This window comes from Cygnus olor, chromosome 1 (genome assembly GCF_009769625.2).
Source record: "Cygnus olor isolate bCygOlo1 chromosome 1, bCygOlo1.pri.v2, whole genome shotgun sequence".
NCBI lineage: Eukaryota > Metazoa > Chordata > Aves > Anseriformes > Anatidae > Cygnus > Cygnus olor.
The window spans coordinates 85,629,630-85,657,157 of record NC_049169.1 but is presented as its reverse complement, the minus strand read 5'-3'; the positions used below and the strand labels follow the sequence as shown (position 1 = coordinate 85,657,157).

Genomic DNA, 27,528 nt, shown 5'->3' with positions numbered 1-27,528 from the left:
GTTCAAACAAGTTTGTTTCAAGGCTCCCTGGCACTAGAAGGAAAAAACTGCTCAGTCTGTCTCCTCTTGTTTTTCTCCTTCCCTTTTTCTGATTTGCTTCAATCCATAGCTTGTTTTCTTCTCTCACACTACTATGTGATTTCTTGTACAGTTCAACAAAGGGAAGTCCAAAGCTCTTCACCTGGGGAGGAACAACCCCAGGTGCCATTACTTGCTTGGGGATGACCAGCTGGAATGCAGCTTTGCAGAAACTGCCTTGGGGATGCTGGTGGGCACAAGGCTGAACATGAATCAGCAATGTGCCCTTGCTACAAAGAAGGTCAACAGCCTCTTGGACTGTATTATCAGGAGTGTTGCCAACAGTTGGAGGAACGTATGAGGTGATCCTTCCTCTCTGTTCACCGGTGAGGGCACACCTGGAGTACTGTGTCCAGTTCTGGGCTCCCCAGTATAAGATATGCAGGGACATCCTGGAGAGAGTTCAGCAAAGGACTACTGAGGTGATTAAGGGACTGGAGCATCTCTCATAAGAGGAAAGGCTGGGAGAGCTGTGACTCTGCAGCCTAGAGGAGAAGACTCAGGTGGGATTTTATCAGTGTGTATAAACACCTGAAGAGTGGGTGTAAAGAAGATAAAGCCAGACAAGCTCTTTTCAGTGTTGCTCAGAGATGGGACAAGAGGCAGCAGGCACAAACTAAAACACAATGGGTTCCATGTGAACATCAGGATTTTTTTTTTTTTTTTTTTTTTTTTTTTTTTTTACTGTGAGGGTGACTGAGTAATGACACTGGTATCGCAGAGAAGTTGTGGAGTCTCCATCCTTAGAGATACTCAAAAGCCATCTGGACATGGTCCTGGGCAGCCTGCTCTAGGTGGCCCTCCTAGATGACCTCCAGATGTCCATTCCAGTCTTGACCATGCTGTGATTCTAGCACTGGGTTTGGAAATGTTCCCTTCTCTTGTTTAGTATGCTAAATAGCACTCTGGGACCTTATCCAGACTGAGGTGTCCACTTCCCTGGGCTTCTGGTTTCCTACCTGTAAAATGGTGATAAGACCTACCTACCTCAGATAATTAGTTAATTAATATTTCTTCTACACTTTGAAAACAAGGTGGGAGAATTTGACAAAATGCAAAAGACTGCCAATGAATGAGGTTAGAAACAGTCTAATGGTAATATAGCTTATATTTGTCTGTGAAAATTAAGGTCATGCTTGGCTGTAATATAAATATCTTGCTAGGAAAACTAGTTTGGGTTCAAAAGGACCTTGGTTTACTTGCTGTCAAAGTAGTTGTGGAAGAAAAATCCACATCAAGCCCTTACCTTAAATTTTTATTATCTTAAATTACTATCTCTTTGCATTTACCCAAGCTGAAGACTGACCTCAAGCTTCAGAGCTGAGCTTTATGATAACAGGGTATGCAAGCCCTGTACTGACCAGCACAAAGTTGATACAAAACTGTCTTGCTAAACAAGCCAGAAGAGCTGACAGAGCCCAGCTAAGTTAGGATAGAAAATAAGGTGCAGGAAATGACCAGATGACTGAAGGGACCGTTGATACCTTTTTGGACTTCCTTTGCAACAGAAGATGGGACAGATGCTGGACTGCTTTTTATTTTGTCGCTAGCTAGTGCTGACTGAGCTTGCTGCTGGTGGCATTCTGCTTGAAGAGATTTCTTTTTGCACCTGGTCGGGCAGCAGTGCTGGCCTATGTTGAGCCCACCTGACCCCAGTCTGGTCAGGTTGCCTCCTGGCTACCTCCAAAAAAGTAAGAGATATGAAAGCTTTTTTCTGTTTTTGCTGTGGATAAAGACACAACTTTGCTCTTGCCAGTTAATGGTGTGTGTTTTTGGAGCAGGTATCTTATAGTGACTACCGCTTTAGAAAGGGTTGGAGTGCAAATGGGGTGATTTCTTATTTCATGGCTGTGGACTACGTTATGCAGCTTTGTACTGTGAAATACAGGAAACCGGGCTTAACCAAAAGTGAGTTGCTTAGCAGATGCTTGCTGTCATACAGATTAGCCACAGCTTTTGCATCTTGGAGTACTGCCAGCAGAGAGCTAGTTATTGCATTAAACATCTACTACCAGTCATGATCTAAACTGAAGCAAGAAGATTAATTGCTCCTCTAGCTTTAACTTAGCACTTAGCACTTTTTTTTGTGGCATCATACATGGTTTTTATCTTTAAATCCAAACTATAATATACTGCTCTGAGTTTGAAATCAATGAGTGTATGGGGGGAACAGGAAAAGATTTCATTTAGTGAGAGAAAGTATTGTGCATGTATAGGACCTATCTCATTTTAAAGTGGAAAAGGAAACATTTTATTAGTGCAACTCATCTGTTATATAGCAATTCGTACCTTCAAAACTGTAGTTTAAATAAATATATGCCTTAAAGAGTGGATACAATTGATTCGAACTACTAGTGGATAAAAAATAAATGTTCAATAAGCACCTTCTTTCACTTTTTACTCTGCCTCAACTGAGATTTTTAATACATAATTGTACAGATTGACTAATGAAGCACAGTATATTTTCCTTACCTAAAAATATTTCTTTGCAATTATTTTGAGTTGCAAAGTTCTTACTTAAACTCATCTGAACGTGAAGTAAACAACTGGATTGTAGAAAATTCAGACTTCAGTATTTTCCTGAGGATATAAGATTTTTTCGGTCATTGCTGTCTTTATGAGAGGGATTTGACACCAGAAAGGCTGTTTTGGATTGAATTGGTAACCTTGTCTGTTCATGCCAATGCTGCTGACTGTTGCCTGTTCTGTTCTCTGTAATCTTCTTAGCCAAGCTCTGTATCACCAAAGCTTTGATTTCTTGAGTTACTAGATGATGTCTAGAAACCCTAGGTCATAGAAATGTTTATATTTCTTTTAAAGGCTTACCCTTCCTGGTTAAAGAGAGAGGAAAAAAAAAAGAATTAGAAATTAGTGTCCCCAGAAGACAAATGGAAAATCCTTAAAAATAATAAAAATCTGTTTAATTCATTTCAGGATTGTGCAGGGGAGGGGATATCAAAACATTGCTGGTATTTTTCGTAGTTTTGATATTGTTAGTACTGTCCCTGTAGTGCAGCAGCACTTTTCAGAAGAGGAATATGAGAGCAAATAGCAGGTAACATTTACTACTTGAGTGCTGGGGTGCTTGCAAGTGTTAGGTTTATGCTCAGTCTTTACAGAGGTGCTACAAGGGCTTCCTCATGTTTTTCTTGCAGCCTTTTTTCTTTGGTGCGCAGAGTTCAAAAAAGTCCTTCCTTTCAACAGCTACAGCGGTGACTTTCTGTTTCCCTTATGCAAAGGAATCTGAAATGCAAAGGTCAAATAAATAATCCTGCGTACTTGCCTAGAAATAACATGCTAAGTTTGTAACTACTGGAGAAAATGATTTGGTACATAGTTATTTCTGTGTACCTCCCTAACACCAAGAACAATTAGGCACCAGCTGAAGGCAGTGACTGCCAAAAGCACATTTGGACGAAGTGGGTGTTTCTGGGTGGTACAGTCATGCATTAACAAGTGTGACTGCATCACTAAAACAAAAGTGTATTCGTAGCCCAACCCCTCTGTAGGGATGTGCTCTCCTCAAGAGGAAAGAACACCAATAAAGCATTCGGCAGGGAGGAAAAGTGAAGGACTGAGCACAGAATAATGAGGTGTATTTAACTGCTTGCTGTTAGGAAAAAACATCTACCTGAACTGCATATAGTGTTCACAGCTGCTTCAGGAATCATCCTCTGTGAAAGATGAAGTGGGAGCAGGTCAGCTGCTCCAAATCTAGTTCCCTAGGTTTTAGAAGAAATATAAATTGATGGGTGGGTAGGTAGGCAGCAAGCAGCAACTGGGAGGGCAGCTACACCAGTGACAGGAGTCTAGAAAGCTTCACACAAAGGAGAGGATATGTAAAACCCTTTCCTTCAATACACACGCACTCTTCTGATAGAGTTAAGAAAACAGACTTTTTTTTTTCTCTTTTCTGAGACTGAACTCTTAGAAGGTAAAGAGCTACTTGTAAAAATACTTAGTTCCAGGGCATAAAAATCTTGCAGTCTCTTTCTTGCTCCTTGGATTCAGTACTAAGCTCCAGTGGGTGCCTGTGTACCTTCTGGGGAGGGGAAAGCAGCATCCAACAGAAATCTTAACTATTATGCATCTTGAAAGAAGTCAGATTTTTTTCTTAGCACATCACATGCATAGATAAATGCTAGAGATGAAGTGATACTGTGTGGGGATGTAGGATAAAGTGTTTGGCACTGTGGAAATTTCAGACACCAAGAAATGATGGTCCACAATCTGTAAGTGCTTTTAATAAGATAACTATCCGCTTGTTTGCTTAGATTTCTTGTAGCTGCATCTTCCACCACTTGGTGTTGAAGGGTGAGCAGATACAGCTCAGTGAAAAGGATACAAAAGAAACCACCCTTGCATTTCAAGAAATGTTTAGCAGCTTAAGTAGATCCAGAGTATAATACTGTTGACAGTGCATAAATGACAGCTATTTTCTGTTTATCTACATGCTACTTCATTCTTTGAGCCTTACCATTATTATTTAAATATGAGTATCTTAAGCATCTTTTCTCCTCAGAAGCAACCCCTAGTTTTTCTTCCAATTTGCTTTCACAAGGTATTGTCAAACTTTTTACATGTAAGAGGAAAAGCAATATACGCTGCCCTCCAGCAGATATAAAGGGAAAAGCAGGGGAGTGGAAGCTGTGGCTCTAGAAGTCCCATGTTATGACACAGTACTCAGGAAACAAACAGAGGTCTTCAACCTTAAACGTTTCAGTGTGGTTTCCTTGCAGCCTTCTGCTAATTTGGTAATCCTTTGAGGAAACAATTCTGTGGATCTTTCTGGAGACAGCAGAGCACGGCTGATCTTTAAAATGGTTATTTTCTTTTAGCATAATATAGCCAGTGCTGAGGTCATGGGGGCTGCCGCAGCTGTGCTCTGACTGCAGTGGTATCAAGTGTGTTTGCTTATGCTGAGCGCAAGCCAAATTACATGCTGCTGCATCCTAGTGCCTTCAAAATTTAGCTGTGCTACTGCTGCACTAGAGCTATGTGGTGTGACAAGTAAGCTTTCCACAAGGCTCCTGCAGGGGTTAAAATCAGCGGTAAAAGTAATGCATGGTTTCTAGTACTTCTGAGTAGTATCTCATTTGGATCTTGATGTGAAAGCAGAATATAGTAAGTTTCAAGTGACAGAAACAAATTAGTTCAATATCTTAGGTCTCAAACCTTGCCATCTTGCATGAAACACCTCTGACAGCTGTTGTGGAAGCTTGTAGCTAGTGGGCAAAATACAAAAATCATTAAGCTCCACAGTTTGGAATATAAGGGGAGGGAAAGCAGGAGAGAGAAACAACAGTGACAGCATTTTTTTCTGGATTTTCTTGTCTAATACAAAATGCTAAAAGTCTCTTGGAAGAAAAAACTGCAAAGACCGGTGACACCCTTCCGAAACTAAGGCTCTGTGTAGTGGTCTCATGTCTCAGCTTCTCTGTGACGTCCCAAAGCTGCCAGCCTGTGTGCCAAATTAGAGCATCTCTGAAGGATTGCTGCTGCTGACAGCAGGATTTGTAGTTCCTGTAAGGAGCCTCCAGTCCCTGTTCCTGCTAGACAGTATTGAATGGCTGGCAACAAATGCAAAGCCAGGGTCTTGGTGACGCAGTCTAAATCTGTCTGACCTGAAAAGTGCAAAACCCATCCCTGGGCTCTGTGGTGGCTCTTAGCTACTCATCTGCACCGTGGGGGTAAATGCCCACTGTCTTGTTAGTACCCTTAGCTGCTGACAAACTTGCACTGATAGTTTTGAGGCAAGGGCTGTTGCAGTTTTTAGTGCTGTGTCTTGGTATCTAGAGTGTGTAAATCAAGACTGGCCAAGGTGCTGTCTTTGAGGCCTTTGCAGGCAGCCCACTAAAGGCCTTGTTCATTGTGGCTATCTTTGGCCGAACCAGTTGGCCGGGGATGGCTGGAGTGCATACAAGTCCCTTCAGCTCTGCTGGGACTGAGGACTGTGACTAGATGCTCTGGGGAAAGTGGGGGTTTGGAGGCACCAGGCCATGTGCATCCCACAGGATTCCCTTCCCAAGTGTATGCTGCTGACTGAGATCCCTCCCCCTGCCCTTTCTGGAGAAGCTCCCGAAGGACCTTTTCTGGGGACCCACAGTGCTGGCACTGCACTTGGTCCCTTCTTTCTCACATGGCTGGGAAGAGGGTGCACAGCCCTAGCGCTTGAGGCAGTTGAAAAAAGACTCGGGGGATGTTAGGCTTCGGGCCTAACTGGCTTCTAGCATACGCTGAGCTGGAGCTTTAGTAGGTGGCCCTCAACCCAAGCTCACTGAGACACTTGCCATCAGCAATGCTCTAGTGGCCCTGACACAAGCTGTGTGGCGGGATTTGGTGTCCAGAAAGTTGTGGGGGCCATGCCGGCCAGGCATATGAGGTAGGGCTGAGGGAACAGGGAGTATTTCATGTTTCTCTCCTTTATAACATCCCCATGAGGAGGACCAGCTGCTCTTTATGAGGTCAACTCTCCATAGTCCCTACCGAAATGGTGTCTCTGAGCACCAGGCACTGTGTGCACGCAAATCACATGAGGTGCCCTGACTACCAGCCATTCCCCTGGGGCTGTGTCCATGTCTGTCTTGGGTGTGCAGTGGCACAGGGCATGAAACAGTGGCTCGCTATGAACTGTTAACCCATGAAAGTGCCTCGACTATTGCTGGGGCATAACCCAGGGAAGTCCTTCATCTAGGAGAGAAGGCGGGGCTGCAGCTGCACTCAACTAGTTAACAGAGGATGATGCTAGGTATGTTTAAAGCTACTACCCTTTGCTGGGAATGGCTTGGCTCTATGCTGCAGGCCTGTGACAAATTAATAAAGTTAAGTCTTTAATTCTAAGCTGTATTTTCTATCTTATTGACAATAGAGACCAAAACCTGTGTGGTGTTTCACTTAAAACTTCATTGGTTAGTTGTTGCCTTTTTTTTTTTTCTTTCTAATTTTGTTTCTTTGTTTTGTCTACTTCAAGCATGTATTTCCTTTATGTTTAAGGTAATACCTGAATGCTTCAAACTAGGTGGCTCTGCAAATCCCAGGTGGGTCAGGGTCACAATGAATAAACGCTACCTCCTTTTCCAGAGCAAAACTGATCCCAGAAGATCCATCTCTTTAAAACTTGGGCAATTTATGCTCCCAGTACTACTAATACAAAAGAGTCATTATGTAAATGCAGAGTCTTGGTGTTTTTCCTTAAATACAACAAATGTGAACTCAGTTATATAAATTTATACATGTTAAAAAAACCCAATTAATATGTTCTCCTTATATGAACAAAAGCTCTTAGAAATATGGCCTACACCGCACAAGCTTCTGGAATGCTTTCTTGAAATCTTCATTAAAGATTGTGTAGATTAGAGGATTAATAAGGGAATTGATATATCCCAGCCATGCTAGGAAATTAGATATGTCTTCTGAGATGTGACATCTTTCACAGGTATTAACAACTACTTCTTTTACAAAAAAAGGGAGCCAGCAGATCACAAATGCCCCCAGGATCAGACCCAGAGTAGTTGCTGCCTTTCGCTCTCTTGTGCTAGAGATTCTCTGTTTTTTCCAGGACTTCTCGTGCTTAGATTCAGACCTGGGGCTTCGTACGGTGATATTGATTTTATCACAGTCCATCAGTGGATCTGATGTCTTCTCTGTTGTGCTGGGCATTGAAGCCAATTTGGTGCTTCTTTCACCTGCGTCCAAAAGGACCTGTCCATTTACCTCCTCCCTGACGATCCGGCTGACGCTTCTTCTGTGAAATGTCTTTGCTGCCTTGTATATCTTGTAATAAAGGATCAGAATCAAGGCCAGTGGGATATAGAAGGCGCCAAACGTAGAGTAAATGGTGAAAACAATGTGGTCATGTTTGATGATGCATTCATCATCCCTGCTGGTTGTCTGGTGCCGCCAAAACAAAGGCGGCATGGAGATAAAAATGGATATGATCCATACCACTGCAATCATGATGCCAGCATGCTTCGGTGTCCTTTTCCGTGCATATTCCACAGCATCCGTGATTGCTCTGTACCGATCCAAAGCAATGGCAGAGAGATGCAAGATGGAACACGTGCAGCATGTAATGTCCACGCTCAGCCAAATGTCACACACCACTTGCCCCATGATCCACGTCTCCTTTACAATGTAGGCAATGCTGAAGGGCATCACTAGGACTGCCACAAGGAAATCAGTCACTGCAAGAGAGCAGATTAAATAGTTGGCGGGGTGGTGGAGCTTTCTTGTCACAATTATTGCAGTCATCACAAGAGAATTGATGGCTGTTGTCATTAGCGCAAGTACAGACAAGGTAATGGAAATGAGAATCTTGGATGTCACCCATTTGAATAGTTCTTCTGACGTACTGTTTTGTTCTGTTGAGTTTATTAAATCCATGTTCCCTTTTAAAGGTGATCTTTACCAGTAGAAGTTACCTGTTAGAAAAATAAAAACACTTCAGAAAGTGCATCTTCATTCTGTAGAGAGCCTTCATTTTTGTTATCTTAAAAGACTGTGGGCCCCAAAATTACAGGAACATCAGACTTATCATTAGAAATGATTCTGGCTCTAGATAGAGATTTTCTTGGCTAACACGATGTGGGATGCTTTGCCTTCTCTTTCTCCTTGGTCGTGCTGATGGGAAGGGCATGTTTGCACAGCAGGGGAGAAGAGCGTGCAGTGGTGCCTGAGATGGCACTGCCCCGCAGGGTGCTGCAAACTGTGGCAGGGAACAGCCAGCCCTGTCGCTTCAGCAGGCAGTGGCATCCATGTGGCCCCCATGGTGCAGAGCCAGCCTTTTGCTAAATACTTGGATTGTAGTGGGTTCTCAAAACTGGTTATACATGGGCAATCTCATCCTAAGGTAAGTACTGACACTGCCTCTAGGCTAATGCTGACTACTCTGCTGAGCAATGTAAACACTATTGAAAACTTTAATCCACAGGAAGTTGGTATAATACTTCTTTTCTCTATATGAATCCATTCTTTCCCATCAATACGAGTCCTTCCTCGTGGGCTTTCTAAACTTGGACATAGTTTTCTAGAGAAACCAGTAAAGTGAACAATTGCTCTATGAGTATGAGAAGAAACATTTACATGTTGAAAGTTTCATTCCTCCTATGCAACTCTAAAATTAAATGGCTGGATATATTTTAAATCTTCAGATGTCTGGCTTATTGTCTAACTGAAATATTATGCATAGATTAGACTCTTGAAATCATCATTACGTTCCTCAAGTTTTGCTGTTCTCTGGTTGCTGCCATAGAAAACTGCACAGAACTTGAATGTTGATTGTTCCACTAGCGACTATCTCTGCGGAAACAGTACAACTCCTCTTATGGCTCCGCAGGAAATAAAAAGCAGGGAAATACTGATGAAATGAATGCTCGGTTGTGTTCTGGGGAAGTGCTGTTCCACCCTGCACTCTTATCAAGGAGGGATTCTGAGCACATTGCAGGCTGGAGCTGAAGTAGGAGTTTCCAGCTTTTTAGTGTAGAGCTTGTAACTCACAGTAAGATGATCAGATCATCCTCTTGTGAGTTTTGACATGCGATTTCCCGTGCGTGGAAGACCTACCAGATGAACCTCTAAGTGGGGTTTCCTCTGACCAGTCCTGGACTGTAGTAAGTGGGTTGCACTTGCATTGTACTGGATGCCAGAAATAGGGAAATATATGAAATAAGTGAATTTTTTTTTTCTTAGGAAAAAAAGGGTATCATTAATATAACTAAAGCTTTTTGGTATTGTGCTGAAGTGGCTTAAAAAATCTCATGTACTGTATATAACCTTGGTCCCTTGGACCAATTTAGTTTGATATTCTAACCCGGGCAATGCTTAATATGCTATTGGGTTACTCAAAAAAGTTTTTAACATTGCTTGACCCCACCATTTAATTGTATGGAAGGACAAGGAGAGGAAACATTTTATTTGGTGTTATTTACAAACACTACACAGAATCTTGTCCTGTACATGAGCTGATTACAGCATGCACATGCTCTTTTTCTCTCTGCGTCCCTCTCTCTGAACTTGAAATACACTTCACATGCATAAAATAGATCTTTCGTCATGTCAGTGTCACCTTAAAACCCTCTGAATCCACAGTAATTGCTAGGTTGCAGATATTTTTGTCTATAGCTAGCTGCCTTCCAGAGAAGGAATAGGCAAGTATAGTATTATCTGGTGAATGTTCAACCTCTGCTAAATAAGTCTTCATTTCTGAGCTTGAGTAAATACATGGGAAAAAAATACTTATTGGGAAATACTAAGTCTTCTGTTGATATCCAGCAGTTGATCATATTTTAAAACAGTTACTCATTATGGTTAATTTCCTTATAAATTTCTGACTCTTTAGATATTAGTCTTTAATTGCAAGCAAGCAAAAAGCAATTTAGATATAATGAAAGTTGATTAATAGCTTTTGAAAATTATTCAGTTTGAGGCTGTGGAGTAAGGAAAATGGTATGGGTGGGTTCACAGAACTGGTGTGTAGGAATAAGTAGGTTTCCTTAGGACTGCAATGATTGTGAGGCTCTTTGTAAGAAGCGCAGTGATGGCAATGCACTTACTTGCCATGTGTCTCTTTCTGTGGTTTTAAGATTGTCAGCCAGCGTGCTCTGATTTCATTCAGGCTGACAGCACGGGCTCATAGCAGTATTGAAGACTGCCACCCAAGTTTTCAGCATGCTGCTGTTAGATACCCGTGCTGGGGTCTCCCATTCATGGGATATAACCTGCGCTTTAACGGTACCCATCTGGAATCCCACCCTTCTGTTCCTATGTGGAGTGTTAAGACCTTCTGCTGTTGCCTTCAGAGCCCCAGCAGCATGTGTCCAGGGTGGTCCCCATGGGATGCTGTGCAGACCAAGGAGTGTGGCACCATCCAGGATGGGCAGAGGTCTGGCAACAAGATCTGCCCTCCAAGGTGGTGGCTTCCTCTGAGGCTCTGGAGCCCATCTGCTGGCTGTGCTGTTTGGGGCTGATGGTCACACAGTTTGGTGGCTTTCCTGTCCAAGTGGGATGGGGGGCCTCCACTAACCGTGGCGGGAGTTTGTGCAAAGTTATTGGGGGATTGTTAGCTAAAAATACTGTTTTATAAATAAGTAGAGTTAAAAGCCTGGCAGCATTTAAGGACTACCATTTCTGTCTCTCGTGATCACTTACAGGATGAACTAATTCTGGATTTCCTCTTGCAAAGTTGAACTCAGCTCAGTCAGTGGCTGTCACTGGCTTTGGTTCTCATCAAGCAACAGAACCATTTTTAGGAGTATGAAGGGTGATCCTGTAAACAGTGAGCTGGATTGGGATGCAGGAGAGCTGGCTTCTGCCCCTCTGCAGGAGGCTTTCCTTGTCAATCTTGTGTAAATTCATTCAAGTGCTTCAGTTCATTCTCTATAAAATAGCTACAGGAGTACTTCCCTGCAAACCCACTTTGCATACATATGTTGTCTTCTCTTAGCAGCAGAAATTATCCATTGTATGCATTTAGTACAGGAAGCACCTAATCTCAGGTGGTGCCCCCAGGTGCTGTAGGTATACTGCCGTAACTACACACCGTACTTGGAGTTTGGACTTTGCTGCTAGCCCCACGTGAGTCTACAGAGCAAGACTTACAGCTAAAAAAGACTCCAAAAGGAAGCACAGAAGACTTTGTACCCTCTTCTCCATGTAGTGAATTTACTTTGATGAATGAAAACAATCTTGCAGTCATGCTGAACTGAAGATCTGTATTCCAATATAAGATGGGTTCAGCGGTGAGATATATGTATTTTCAAAGCAATTCTTACAGTCCAGATATTTCTAAGGCTACTTTTGTGTAACTGGTTACTCAGTGTCCCTTTTGAAGGATGAAGCTTCCTATCGGAATACATGGAATACATCTAATCCTGTGGAAGCTGGTTTTCTTTTGTCATCATATTTACAATATGCAGCTGCTGTTGGAAAACTTTTGAAAGCCTTGAAGCATCGATTCTGTGCATTGCATTAATATTCTCCTGAATTTAAGATTAGTGAAAAGGATGTTCTGTGCTTTATCTTCATTATAGATCTTAACAGAGTAAATTATTATCTAACTGCTATTAAAACACAAGTGTGATGTTTCAGTTGACCCATTGAAATATTATGCTGAACAAGAGCTCTGTAAACAATGGAAGTTGCTGTTTACCAAAGATAGTACGTCTGTTATCTTAGATACATTGACGTTATTATTTTTTTGAGGAATTAGCCACTTCTGTGGACTTTTTTTTTCCTTCCTGCCGAAATGCAGCATGATAAGATGACCAGAATGTAAGTATCTCCTTTATTATAAAGGCAACTGTATCATCCGACCTTGTTTAGGAGGCATAAGGGAAAATGTCTGTATAGCTTTATCACAAACATAAATGTTGAATTTTTCCATTGGCAGTTCACAGAATAAAGAATGCTGTTTGCTCTCCTCAGTTTTGTAGGAGCATGTGTGCGTGTATTAAACCCATAAACACCCATTTATGTCTGAGATTTACAGAAGAATAATTAAATTGCTCTTGTTCAGTAGCATCAGTCTGTCCCGGTAGGTTTAGAAAACAGCATGCCTCTGCCTTTGCCTAATCTTGGGAAGTAGTTTGAATTTTCTCCAGTTGCTGGAGAAACACGGCTGGGAATGCCTTTGGGAAAGGTGTCATGAGCCTACTGTTTCTGGTCGTGAATTTAACTTGAACTATTAGCTTACAGCTGCTGGAGTTCTTTATTTTATTTTATTTTATTTTATTTTATTTTATTTTATTTTATTTTATTTTATTTCATGTCTGGCTTTTCTTAAACTGCTGTAAGCACTGTCTGGGAGAAAACTTGATGATTAGAGTTTAATTACTGCTTTTTGCATACAAGTTTTCTGAGTATATTTCGGGGGTGTTTGCTTGTTTTCTGTACATGTGGGGTCCTTACCAAAACGTGTTTTGTTTAAAATGTCATCATCAATAGCAGAAGTAGAGTTCAGGAAGCAAAATGAGCAACTAACTGAACTGAGGATACTTAAAACACTCCTGAAAACAGTAGCAGTGTTTGCACTGCCAGGCTGTCCTCTTGACTCCATTGAGTTAATACAAACTTGTGCCAGTGACATAGAAAGATCCTGGCCATCTCCTCTCACTTAACAGGCTCCAGCTGGCTTTGAAATGATGAAGCATTTCACCTGCTAGCGGGATTCCTTGCTTTATTGGCCAAACTAATCAGTAAGCCAGTTAAAAAGGCCCAGCTTTCTTGCTTTAATGGTAACAATTCCTACAAATCCTACAAATTTATTTTCTGATGAGAGGGAAGACTCAGTGCTTGCATTCAGCCATCTTGTTTTTACCACATGTACAGGCTAGCCAGACACTGGAGGTAAGACTAAAATAACCATAGAATAAGGCAGATGGAAGTACCAGAATTGCTTGAGAGCTAAAATTTCTTCCAAAAGCAGTATTTGTGAGCTTGTAAAAATTCTTCCTGATATGGCTGTCACTGTCTTTAGATACCAACCATGTTGTATGCTAATGATAATTAGCTTAGTAGTGATCCATCACATTAAATTTGAGCAGAAGGAAATAACATTCTTTTGAATTAAACAAATCTGTTTAAAGAGGACGAACTCCTACCAGATCTGGTGGTGGATATGTGCTTTGTTGAGCCCAAACTCTGAAGTCTCACCAGCTGAGAAAGAGAGAGGAACACTCTCATTTGATTTTAAGTGCCTGTCCTTAAAATCTGTTCTTCCCTTAACTCTTCCTAAGGCTCCCAGAGCTACAGTGTATCCCCTGAAATGAAGTAGGGGTGGCTGGCTGGTGTGTAAGAGGAGTTACTTGCTGGCTGAAGGCAGCTGCTGCAAACCTGTAGTAAACATTGCCATCCCTGGAATGCAAAGTAAAAGTCCATCAACAGTTTGAAAGAAGAAGCAGAAATCTCAAGGCTGCCATACCTGATCTGCATTGCTATATGCTTGCTGTAGATGTACCTCCCCCTGCTAAGCCACAACTTTAAAATATTTAAATCTTGGTGTGCTGCCAGATATTCTAAAATGGCTGAAAACTTAGCTCCTCCTCCCCCCACTTTTTCCCTCTCTTTTTAAGAGCTGTATCTGTGTCCATAATTACAAGGTAGAGTTATTTCCAGTCCTTCATCTGTCAGCAAACAATCACATGTGCATGCTGAAGTAATGCTTTAGAGTCTCTGTTTTGGATCATGCTGTCTCAGTTCATGGGATTGAGCACATTCTGGACCTGAAATGTATTGGTGAGGTAGAGGAATAACTGAAAAGATGTTTAGATTTTGCTGCTCGAGTCTCTGTTAACTGGAGTTATCATTTCTCCTTGTAGAAGGTCACAACAGACTCATTTCTAGAAACACAGACCACAAATAACTACAAAACTTCAGATAAATCAATTGAACTAATATCAACTAAAGATAATACAAAATTCTGCCTACCAAGTACCCTCTCGGGACAAGCACGAGTAGATAAATAGGCTTTGCAGCGTGCCCTTAATAGCAATATAACACGTGAAGGAAACAAATTTCAGAATCCTGGAGGATACGTGCCTCCAGCTTAGAGATGCACAAAGCCATTTATTGTCTGAGTGCAGGAGCTCTGATTTGTTAGAGAGTGGCAAAGAAAAGTCCTTGAATGCAACGCACAGAACTTGCACAGTAAACCTGCATCTGATGTTTTTCTTAGCCATGTTACCAATTTAAAAGTCCCTGTGTTGGCAAAATGATACGCTACAGTATGTTTAGTGTCAGGCACAACAAAGATGATGCTTTCTTTAGTTTTCTGGACAGCTCTTTAAATTCTTTCAGCCAACAGAAATAATCCCAAATGGTTAAAATGACAAACTGACAGACTTAGCCCTGAAAGTTACCACCCCAGATGTCTCCTCTGTCATCTTATTGCTCCTGGACCAAAGTCAACAGGATGGAGGTAGTGTTTCCACGGAAGCAGCTGAAATGTAAAGTCTGAGGGCTTGTTCAAGCTGCCAGGGAAGCAGAACTTGCCCTGTGCCTCTGGGTGCTTCTAAGAGAGATGCAAGCACCAACTCCCTGAGGGCCAAAGTGAAAGCAGTAACCTCTGGCAAAGGGGCAAAGTGAAGCGCTGCGATAGCTTCTGTCCTCACCTCCCTGTTGTCATCAACTCACCTTCATTTTTCCTATTGAGGCCAAAAGAACTGCAGCATGCCGGCTGTGATTCCTTTGCCACGTCTCCCTCCAGAAGGCTGTGGTCCTCGCTTTGCTACTCCACCAGCATTACCAGTTGCTCCACGTTTTCCAGCCTGCAAAACACCAGACTCTTCAAGCCCCAAAGTGACAACCCCACAAAGAGGGATTCACAGGTGTCCTATTTCAAAGGCAGTTCCTGGGGAGGTACCCCCAGAGCTAGCTTTCATCTCAGCCAGGTAACTGAGCAGAGTGCTCAGCGAAACCTGCCTGGGAAGCAGGGTTGCTACCTAGGTGGAGTTAGTCTGTAATGCTCTCCTCCAGGCATTTGCCATGTTCTCTACTTGCATCCGTTGGATTGCAGCATAGTCTGTTGCTGCTTGTCAAGCCTGCCTGGAGGATACCTCCCCTGCTTATTGTCATCATAGCATGGCAACTGCTGCATTTGCTTATATGGAAGAATGATGTTCACAAAGTAATTATGCATTCCTTGCTGCTTCGGGTGTTGAAGTTGAGGGTTTGTTGTTGTTTTTTTTTTTTTTTTTTGTCTCCTTTTGGAAAATTAGTCACTCATCTGTGTTTGCTCTTTATTTCATGTCCCTCTGCCATCTGTTTTAATCTAGCTGAGGGGGATGGGGAGGGGAAAGGCAAGTCAGCTTCCCAGCGAGCACTCTGGGAGTGAGGAAGGAGAAACAGCAAGAATGACATGGTCCACAGCATGACAGGCTTGCTTATATAAAACAGTAAACATGCCTCCCAAATGTAGCTTCAGTTGTTGGTAGCTAGACTGTGAACCTGTTCTGAATTTGATCATTTTGGCTGAAGAAAGCGGGAAAAAAACAGACCTATATTCATAATACTGCCAGAGGAGATGGCAGTGATTCATTTTTTGTGGTTCATTAGACTGCAGGGCTCAGTTCCCTTTCCTCTTTGAGGCTGATCTGACTCCACAGTTCAGACCTCTCAGGGCAGTGGTCTGGGTGTAGCTGTCTCTCATATCCTGTATGGTCTGGAAGAGCCCCAGGTCTGGGAGATCCAGGGCCTGGACAACAGTCCCTGTGGAAGCCGTGTAAATAAACATCTGAGAGAAACAAAAGAGTGCCTGGGCATCCTATCGTCCTGTGTGAGCTCTCCACTGAGCAAAACCCACAAGTACTCTGTACAGACAGACAAATTCCTGTATTGTCAACATCCTGTCCTTAGAGATGCGTGTCTCCTTGTGTGGGTGGTCAGGGTCCAAACTAGGATTCCCCATATCTTTAATTTATTTTGCATGTAACAGTCTGAAAGGTTCGATTCAACCAAAAGTTTTCTATATTAGGAAAGGATGTTTAAACTTTTTTTTCAATTCTGTGGAAGGAAAAGCAAGGTTTTTTGTTTTTGTTTTGAATTTTTATTTGGTTTGGCAATGAATCAAAGAATCACAGAATTTTATGCTGTGCAGAAGTGGCTTGCTTTAACGATCATCAGTTAAATTTGTGCTGCAAGGTGAAAACAGAGAATAGTTGTGCTTATATTTCAAAACACTGCCCTTCAGATAAGGGCTTGAAACCTGCAGGAATGATAAAGCAGTGTTGGAGCAAGGAGGTTGAGAGGTAGTTTTACTTCCTTTGAATGGTAATAAAACACAGCCTTGTTTCTCCCACTTCCCACTCATCCTTATGCTTTGGGGCCAAGTGTTCTTTGCCAGCCCTCAGAGAACACATGTGTGCAGTTAGAAGTCAGAAACCTTTTTCATCGATACACCTACCTCTGCAAACCTATTACAAAAAGGGGCTCATCTTTGAGGGGTGGAAAAAGCCTACTAAAGGCCTGCCAACCTGAAAAATCTGGGGGGGGAAATATACTTTTATTAAAAAAATAAAAATAATTATTAATAAAATAATTAACTGAATGCATTTCGGTTAATAAACATTTTGATGGAATGACTCCTGTTACCTGACCTCTCGGTTAATATGTGTACCTTTTGTCTTAGTTCCTTGGGAGTTTGTCTTAATCCAATTAGTCACATTTGATAGTTGGAGCTCATGGGAGTTTCTGATTCTCTGAAGCATTGCTTCAGCCTTTTCTAGTAGTAGTAGAGAGGTGGGTTTTATCTAACGTATTTTTCTATATAGACTCTGAAAGCTTTTAATGAGCTGGAGAAACTGCCTTGTTTACTCCTGGACAGTAAGAAAACAGTCTATCTTCAAATGTGTTTGGAAAAGATCGGCAAAATAAGAAAACCCAATTTTCAAATTATCACCTGGGCCAGCATTAGGATATTTCTTTTTCTGCTGTGTGCTTACCAGGACAACTTGGAGGAAAAACTGGCCTCAGAGGCGTTAGGTGGAAGCGGAGTGAATGTGACAGGTCGGTGTGCTCCTCTGCAGCAGGGTTTCTGCATGACACAAGAACAGTAAAATCTGTGGTTAATTGCTTGCAATTTGGAGAGATGCCAAAATTCACACAATCTGCCATCTCATCTCTGCACTTTGCCTATTTTTTATTCTTGTGAAGACTGCGCTTTTTTTTTTTTTTAATACAAAGACTGTCTTACTGCATATTTCCTGGTGTCTTGCCTTGTAGTTTTTGTCACGTCATCTGATGTCATCTGCCTTTATTCTGGTTGTCATCTGATCATCTCGTAGGTTGAAGATCACAAAAGCTTAGTGTGAAAAAAGGAACTTTGAGAGCATAGGTGGAGCTTGGAATGGGTGGGTGGAAGACTGGGGAAGTCTTGAGATAACTTGCTTAGGAAGTGGAGCTGTTGCGCAAGATCTCAATCTGGGAATGTCCCCAGGGGTTTTCATTTCAGAAGTAACTAACTGCCCACAAGGCAGGCTGGCTTGGGTTACTGTGCTCACACTGACTTGCAGTGGACTCAAAACCACACGCTGTGGTGGCTCTGTGTCAACCTGTGGAGATCCAAGCTATTAGATTCCTTCATAGGAAAATAGAGACTCTTTACGTGGTGAAGTAGCAAAGTTTTATTAGATAGCTGAGACTGATGCTTTCTAACTAGCATTGCATTTATTTCCCCCTAGATATTTCTACTAAGATTGATTTGGTCACCTACTGTGAGCATTTAGGTTGGGGGCCATCTTTCCAAAATCCAGATTCTGTCTTAAGACTTAGCTCTGTACTGAAAAGGACATGACTTTTGCTGTGCTCTGCATGGGGTGCCACAGTGCTGGTTCTTGTTCCTGTGTGGAGGCAATTCAATGGATACAATTGAATGTTTTAGCCAGAAGAGTTTAGTTCACTCAGTGCATTGGCAGAAGCTCTAATGGTAAAAAGCATTTGTTTCAGTCTGGCGTAAAGCAGTTATGCCTGAGGACATGGGATGCAGCCATTCTGGCAAAGCTTGTCTAGTGAAGAGTGGGCTTTAGCTTTCCTCCTTTCCGCAGTTTCCAAATACTCTGAGACTCTCAAGGATGCCTTTCTCCCTACTTCAGTTTGTTATTGCATTATAGCATGTTCTTTGTTAGAATTACCAGCGTTTGAAACACAAGTTCTGGTACACCTTGTATAAAATCAGAAGTGTGGATAGGAGAGCTATGGGAATGGGGGAGGCTAGTGAGAGTGAATCAAGCTGGGGAGCTGGAGGGAGAGCCTGAGAAAGAAGAAGAGGGGTGTGGGAGCACCTCCTGCACAGTACTTGTGTGTGTATATATCCCACACTGCCATTCGATCACATCAAGTGTATGCAAATGCAGTAACATCTTAAGATCCAGGATGCCACATAGCTTGTCCATGCGGTGCAGTGGAAGCCTGCTTTGGGGGTTTCTGTGCTGTCTCTGGGTGAGCTGTTGTGCTGACTTAGAGCACGGGGCTGCTGGGGCGAGGAGGTGGGGGGATGCGGCTGGAGCAGCCTGATGCCATGCCCAGGTCAGAGCGGGTCTGGAGCTGGCCCACGGCACTCAGGACGGGGCTTTCTGCATCACATTTTGGCAGGGAGTGGCTGTCTCTGTGGTCAGCTGGCATTGTGGCTTGTTGAATAATTCCTGGAAGTCTTTGGCCTTGGGCCTATCTTCAGGGGTACAATGCTTTCAAGAACACTAATAGCAGCAGGACAGTGTTAAAATGTGTTGACTCCAAATCCAGAAAGATATACCTTTCCCAGGAAGCTTTCTGGATCCGTCAGGTCTCCTGTTGCAGACACTTTGATTACTAAATAGGGTCTTAAGCTCTCTAACACTTTGTGAACTCGCTTTCATTTCTGATAGGAAAATAACAGACTGTCACACACAGCTTTTTTCTTTGCATAATTCTGATGTAGTTGTGACATTTGACATACAGCACAGATGACTGTGAATGGCTTCTTCAAAGCAGATGAATCAGAATTAATTATGAAAAACAGCCTTATTGTTGTCCCAGGAATTCAGTACAGACAGACGTTGTCTAACAAGATTATCCAGCTTCAAATGCCCCCCCAGACTTCTAATTGATAAGACTTGTAAAACTCTTAAATGATAATCCTAAGAAACTTATTTCCAAACAAAATTTCAAAGTTTTTTTTTTGGTATTATTTTCCCCTCCCTTGAGAATCTATTGATGTTGGTTTTCTAAGGACTTTTAAATCATAACTTTGCAATTACGAAAACCTTTAGTACTGCAGGGAAGTTAAGATACTACTTTATGCTAGGGATGCTTGTAGACAACACTTCAGCTGTTTGTTTCCTAAGACGTATGCAAGATGTATGCAACTTCAAAAGATGGCTGAGCAAAGCTGTCTTTTAGATTATAATACCAATTTAAAGAAGTGATAATTGAAGCAGCTCTTTTCTCCTTAGGTTGTATGCTAAGGAAATTTGTCTTTTCATATGGTAAGAATATTTATTTGTAATGTTGGTGTACACTAGCAATATACTTCAAAACATTTCACAAGGGCTATTTACTAAAAGGTGTTTTACAGCACTTCTTTATAAAAATATATATATTTTTTTGATCAGATGACAACATGTAATATTGTTCTGGTGGTGAATAGAAGCATCAAACTGATTTTCCCTATTTGCCCAAATCCATAGAAAGCACATTACTCTGAGCTGCTTAAGGAGAGTTCAAAAACTTAGCATGCCATCCCTGAAAATGCATTGTGTCTGTGGTTCCTGTAGTTTCTGAGAGAGAGAAAGAAAATAAGAAGTGCTTTCACAAAATAACATGGTTAAAAAGTATTAGTAAAGGACAGAGGCAAAGTGTACTAATCTTCAGAGACTAGAGGAAGCCTGGAAAAAATGAAAGGCAAGCCATTGCTTCTGTATCATCTGTCTTGTTTGCTATGTAGCAGAGAACCCTTGTGCCTAGCACTTCTGGAAATCCTGAATTCTTTTCCCTGTGGTGCTTACAGTTGACCTCTCACATCAGCAAGCATCAGTAAGTTGTTGGATTTAGCTCAGAACTATAGCATGATGAACTGTTTTTCTACCAGGAGATTGAAAAGATGAAAAGATAACTTTGAATCTCTCTGCTAAAATTCCTCTTCCGTTTTACTCTTTGAAGCTTCCAAAATTTCTGGAGAGGGGCTTTTATCAGTAACATACTGTGGACAAGTAATTAAAAATATAATTTTACATTGGATACACTTATGCATGTAAGCGTATATATTGCGTCCTATTTTCATTCATCGTTTCAATGTTTTATATTTTAAGAACGTGTTGAAAACTGTTTTCTTCATGTTCAAAATGAGTTTTTACTCTTTGAAGCTGAAGAATTTTTTAATGGTAAGTCCTCTGGAAAGAGGCAGTGAACAGATTCAGTCAAGTCTTCACATTTGTGTAGTCCCTTTTTCTAATTTCATTTTTCCCCACTTCTAGACTCTCAATGATGTCATTACGTTCTGGTGTTCTTTTACCTTTTTATTTCTTGATTCTCAATTATTAGGATGTAGCCAGGTCATATATATGAAATGTTTCCCTGCATAGTCCCGATACTTAGAGGCTTTCTTAAAAAGGTACGGTTCTAGATATACACATCTAGAAAGAAAGTGTCTTCTCTAATCACTTGACCAAAGTATCTATGGCTTCAAGTAAAACTAGCAAGGCTGAAGAGAAATAGCCAAATTACTGGCTGACGACAGTCTAATTTTAAAAGGACCTATCACAGCACCTTTGTGATATGTTTGTTTTATATGTTTGTGATATATGCGGTGCAGCCATTCCTAAAAAATGCCATAGGGCTAAACTAGTGCTGTAGTTCTTTTGGAGCATGCTTTTTTTTTTTTTTTTTAATTCTATTTTCTTTGCCCTCTTGAAATTATTTTTGAAAAGGCAAGAGAGTGAGTTTGAACAGAAAGTGAAATCTTGGATAACAGAGCCAGTGGAGCTTCGTCCTGGCTGATTTGGCTGAGAGCTACTGTAACTTTTTATGTCCACTTATTTATACAACCAGGGTATGAAGCCAGCATAAAAATGTACTTGGTCAATCTAACAGGGCACATGAATCAGCTTTCTGCTTGCCTAACTTGCTGTGTGTCCTGGTTTCAGGTAGGACAGAGTTAATTTTCCTCCTAGTAGCTGGTAGGGTGCTATGTTTTGGATTAGGATGAGAAGAGCGCTGATAACATGCTGATGTTTTAATTGTTGTAGAGCAGTGCTTACACCAAGCCAAGGACTTTTCAGCTTCTCGCTCTGTCCTGCTAGCGAGCAGGCTAGGGATGCAGCAGGAGCTGTGAGGGGACAGACCCAGGACAGCTGACCCAAACTGGCCAAAGGGGTATTCCATACCATCTGATGTCATGCTGAACAATATATAGGGGTGGCTAGCTGGGGTGGAGGGGGGGGGGGGGGCCGGCTGCTCGGGGATAGGCTGGGCATCGGTCAACGGGTGGTGAGCAATTGCATTGTGCATCACTTATTTCATACACATTATTACTATTAATACTATTATTATTATTATTATTATTATTATTATTATTATTGTTATTCTTTTCCCTGTCTTAATAAACTGTCTTTATCTCAACTCACAGACTTCACTTTCCCGTTTCTCTCCCCCATCCCGGAGAGGGAGGGGGGAGGGTGAGCGAACGGCTGTGTGGTGTTTGGCTGCCAGCCGGGCTAAACCACAACACTGTGTTAGGAAAAGCAGTTGGAACAGAAAATTAATGTAGTTCCCAGCATCTGAAGAAATAAATATATTGTCTTTACTTTGAAGCCCTGTCTGTTCTGTCGGTGTTTGCCTCCAGGTTTTGGGGATGAAAAGTTCCAGAACCATTAGCCGCAGATGCTGGGTTTGTTGTTACTTCACCTCTACTGCAACATCTATTATCCTTTCTGGTAACTCAAATAGATTGCATTAGACCAGGCATGTAATCACAGTACTTCCTTCTGCAAGTAATTTATTCCAGTCACTTTGTTCTCTCTGTTTCTGATAATGTGTTTTTTTTTTCTTTTTCCCTCTCCATTAGAAGGCATATTAGTGTAGCTAATTTAGGCCATGCAGCTAGTAATGTCCTAAAGTCTTTGAATCTGCTGGATCAGGATTAACGTTTTATTAATATTGCACCTATATTTATTTATCTTTTGATTACTCCAATATGACTTGGTTTGGCCACAATGTTGACTGTCAATGGTCTCAATTCACTAGAAAGCAGCACTGCATGGGAGAAAACCTCATAGGTATAACCATTTATGAATCAACTAACCTAAAAACAAATTTTAATTAAGAACTATAAAAAACAGCATAAGAATTTTCAGAAAACAGTTAAGACAGCAGCTTAGGAGGAAAAAATTCTCTGAAAATACTTGCTTCTGTACTATTTTCAGCCGGCAGTTGAAATGTTGTAGACCTTTAAGTGCCATGAAGGTTTCTCATATATCTCAGTTGGAGACGAGATATAACATGGAAAGTAAATGCAGAACATTGAAGTAAGAAGAAAAACAAAACCAAACCTGACCAAAAAAAAAAAAACACCAACAACTCAACAACAACAAAAAAAACATCAAGTATAGTACAGGATCATTAGATTAACCTTATGTTATGATGAAAAGCATTGCTGTAAGATGTGTTTCAGCTGCATTTAATGGGATCAGTAGGTTTATGTTCTTATTACATTGAAATGGATAAAGATTTTAATTTAGATAATTGGGCCTGACATGGTCTGTGTGGTTTTTTGCTTTATTTTTTTCTTTATTTTTTAGTATCTGCTGCTTTTATGTTGTCTTCTGACTTCAGCGGTTATTAACAGAGAATTGTTTTTCTTGTAGAAAGCAGTGTTGAAATTGGATGGCAAGAACGAAGCATGCTCTTTATGCAGATGATGCTTTGCTTCTGCAGCAACATCCAGCAAGTACGATGGAGCTGGTGATAGCTTTCCATTGGCAGCACAGAAAATTAACTAGGAAAAAAAAAAGAGCCAACGCCATGCCCTTGAACAGCCCCTTTCCAGCAGCACTTTATGGCTTCTTCTTAGCAGGGGTTTCATTGTTTAGTAGCAGAGGTTTCATAAATACAGAGGATGAATTTATTGTCATGGAATAATGTGCAGCAGTAGGTGGGATGGAGATGCAGTTCTCTGGGCAGAATGTAAGTCATCTCAGTAAGTCAACTCCCTCCTTGGCTAACTATGTCTTCCCTTGGACACACAACCTGCCTTCTTCCAGATGCAGGCTTTCCTGGTAGATGGATCTTGTGTGTAACCCAATGTATTCATGTTGCAATAGACATGCACTATGGGTTTATTGTAACAGTCCTGTAGGGATGGCATAGTCAGCTATTTCCCCAGCATCTTTCTTAGGTTATACACCTGTCTTCTAGTTCAGGGAGAGAAATGTAAAAATAAACTGAGTATATTTATAAATAAAATTACTTATCTCTACCATTATATGTATATTTTTAAGTATGAACTGTTATCCATTTCAATTGAAGCAGCATGATTTCTGCCAAAAGACTGCTCTTTCTCCATGAAGCTGGGGTTCATATGTGTAATGCATGGCAAAAGGAATTGCCCCTGCATGAAGCACTGAACTTGGCTGTCCCTTTTGCTGGCTTGCCTCCACCCACTTTAGCCCACCGTGGCAATACGTACCTCTTTAGGCTTAAGAAATAGATCAGTTGGGTTAAACTCTGGAGATAGTTCTCTATATGCAAAATGGACACAACATACTTGTGCTTCATTGAGATATCGAAAACTGTCAGCTATGCTGATGGTCCTGGAATTGAAGTATTGAAGTACGGAATAAAATGTGCTGAGGCTAGAAAGTATCTTGTTCAAATAATCTGTTACAGCTCACAGTTGTTCTTCCTCTGGTCCAACTGTGGACCAGTTTAATCAGAGCCATTTAGTTTCATCAGAGGTTGCTCAGCTGCTGCAGTGAGGAATGTTGCTAATGGTCCTCAGAACGTGGTGCTGCAGAGTGATGATGCTCAGTGTTTACAGTTAGCACGGACAAATACGTACACGTTGCTCAAGGTAACCTTGTAAGGATGAGTGATTATTACAAGTTTGGTTCTTTGCGCCAAACCTGAGGGGAACAGCTGGAGCCTCGGGGGACTGTTATTAGCAGATCTGTATTCAGAAAAACAGCAGATCCTTCTTTCTCCTCCTCTCATCCTCTCCTGGTGGGATAGCTAAATCTGCTGTATGTGATGAGAGGGGCTATTTTATTCCCTCAAACGTATTTGGCGTTTTGAGCACAAGGTGACTATTCCTCAGCCTGTCTTCCCTAGAAATTTCCTTCCACCTAGTGAAATAAATGCGTTCCACCTGAGGCTCCTTTTCCTGGGTCACTGACAGTATCACGTCTTTCCCTGTATTGCTGAACAGTTACACAACCAAGGGTTAAAGACTGATAGCTTTAAAAGTTGTTAAGGAAAGAAATGATTGTTTCTTGATAATGTAGATTTTTTTTTTTTTCTGGCATAATGTCATTAAAAATCTTTTGCTACCATGACAGTTAATACAGAACATCCATGAGAAGGGTATTGTCCAGACTAAAATTACCAGGGGGCCATTGTCTTGGAGGCTGTTCTTTTGCTAATGTGTAAGAGTAGAGGAGAGTCACTTGTGACCTTTTATTCAGCTACTGAGAGTGTGCTTTCTTGAATTTTTGTGTGGGTAAGAAGTATGCCTTAGAAGGAAGCTCAGCTGTGTCATTGGAGGCATTGTGTTTAAAAAAAAAAAAAAAAAAATCTGCAGTATAATTGTTGAGAAGAGACATCCGTTTAGGAAATCGGTAGCAGGGGCCTTTTTATTTGCTTGATTCCATGGCACGGGAGTTATTTTCCAGTCTGAAACTGAAGCTGAAGTATTAGGTTTTTTGAGTGCAACTATATGTTCCAGTGTCATTGTATAAGAATAATGACAGCAGTCATTATTCTTCAGGCTTCTTCAGCTGCATGTATTGGCTGCATTGCAGGTTCATATTAAAAATGATGGTATAAATTGCAATGACTTGCATATGGGAATAGGTCTTCTTAATATTCTCAGTTTGCTATAGATGATGATTGCTGCACTTGTGCTTTAAAAGCAGTTATGTAAAAACAGCAAAAGGTGTGTCACAGGAAAGGCAATTGCCTTTGAAAAGTTTCCTTAAGCTGTGCTATTAAATATTTATATGTGTAGTCTCAGAGCAGGCAGACTAAAAAGTAATTGCCTTTAAGATCATTCCAAATGTTGCTTGGGACTCCTGGGAGAAGCAATATTTGGATCATTTATCTATCAAAAAAAGAGACTGAGCACAGGAACTTTCTTCTGACTGTAGTAAAAATGTCAGTCTGCAATTTTTGCTGTTTCAAGGTTTCACTTTTCATTTAATAATCTACTGCCCTTTAAGACCATTTGATCAGAACATTAAAGGCACGTTCAAATCCCGTGTCCTCTTCAGTCAGGATATTATTATTCCTATATGTACGCTCCAGTTGCTAGAGATTTAATGATTCACTTGTAAGGAGGTGAGGAATCCAAATACCTCCTCCTGGACTTAGTTTTGTGTCATTTAAAATTACATTTTACCAGCTATAAAGAAGCTTCTAATGCTATTGCTGTAGTCATATGCAGGAGAATTGTTTGAAAAGATAACCAAGACTGCCTATAGTTATTAACTCTAGCCAAAAGGTGTAGAATCAATTACTTATTTTTCCTGAAGTTCTGTTTATGACCAGAGAAAAGCTTGTATAAATGTTCTAGACCCCATGAAACAGGATAAAGAACCAATTTCTTGACATCTTGTTGACTTTCTGTATATCTTTAAAGGATATTTAGTGTTAATTATTTAAAGCAATTGAGTATCAACCTTGCTCTTGGGAAATAAGTTATACTTAAGTATCTCAAGTTGTGGAGATTTAACAGAACTGTCATTTAATAGCATTTCCCTCATCTGCTATATTGCAAACACTGTGTCAGGAATTGTGAATATACAATGAAACAGATATATAGTCTTAATGGTGCCTCTGTTCCTCTAGGCAGTACTACTGTAATTTTCCCACCGTAGATACGGAGTTAATCAAATAAACCTTTTCTACAAAGGAGATGTAGCTCTTCTTTCTGTACGTAGAATTACAATAGTAATAATAATGAGTGACAATAGAAAAGACATGTATGTACACCTTTAGTTATTCAGATTTTATGTGTTTGATCATCTAGATTGCCATTTTGTACGTGACGTTTCTATTTTTTTAAGTAACCTTTCAGTTGTTTGATAATATTAGCAACACAGAAGCTGAACATTCCCTCCCATTTCTTTCCTTGTGTACTATGAAGACAGCGAAGCTAAAGCCAAGTTTTTGGTTTTAGCTTTAACTGAAAAGCGATGTGCAAATGGGTGACTGATTGCTCCAGGAGAGGTAAACTAAGTACTTTCACTCATTTGTAGTTCCAAGTCCCTCTCTGTCCTTGAGGATAAGTCTAGAGTTCATACCTCTGTTTCATACAGCTTTTAGGATGTCTTTCCATGCAATTTGACCAAATGCTCCAATCAGGCTCTCTTTCCCCATCCGTACCAATTGGCAGCAGTGAGTTGGTTACATTTCCCATGCCCATCTCTGTACAGTCTCCAAGGAGTCTGAGCAATGAGCATTGTCCATTAACTCTACAGTAGAAAACTCAGCATCAAATCATTTCAGATGTGCCTCCCAGGTAGGAGACTTGATTTTTTTTCACATCCAGTGCTTCTGAACTGCAAGGTAGAAGCCCAGCCTAAGTGTGCTAAAAAGTTACTGATGTTCCTGTTAGCTTTTGCTTGAACTTTTTGAGGACTTATTTTGTTGGAGAAAGCACAGTGCTGGCCTTATGAATGTCATGGATAATACTGAAAACTCTGGGATATTTATTAAGCCTGGAGAACTGGGTGGAAATATAATGGGCATCAAGGTTGCTGAAAAGCCCTTCAA

At 41.1% G+C, this 27,528-nt stretch overlaps 1 protein-coding gene across 2 annotated transcripts in view; it reads right to left on the bottom strand.

Annotated features, from left to right (window-relative positions):
• Nucleotides 1-2,657: 2,657 nt before the first annotated feature.
• Nucleotides 2,658-27,528, bottom strand: part of HTR1F (5-hydroxytryptamine receptor 1F) — a 119,218-nt gene continuing 94,347 nt past the window's right edge. Inside the window, exons 3-5 of one of the 2 annotated variants that reach the window (XM_040566757.1) lie at nucleotides 17,511-17,602; nucleotides 15,205-15,338; nucleotides 2,658-8,498 (exon numbers count right to left, since the gene is read on the bottom strand). In XM_040566757.1, the coding sequence (XP_040422691.1) occupies nucleotides 7,360-8,460 (1,101 nt within the window). In that variant the 5' untranslated portion in view covers nucleotides 8,461-8,498; nucleotides 15,205-15,338; nucleotides 17,511-17,602 and the 3' untranslated portion in view covers nucleotides 2,658-7,359. Of the gene's footprint in view, nucleotides 8,499-13,463; nucleotides 14,295-15,204; nucleotides 15,339-17,510; nucleotides 17,603-27,528 lie in introns of those variants that run through there. The other variant, XR_005822405.1, reaches the window with a different exon arrangement.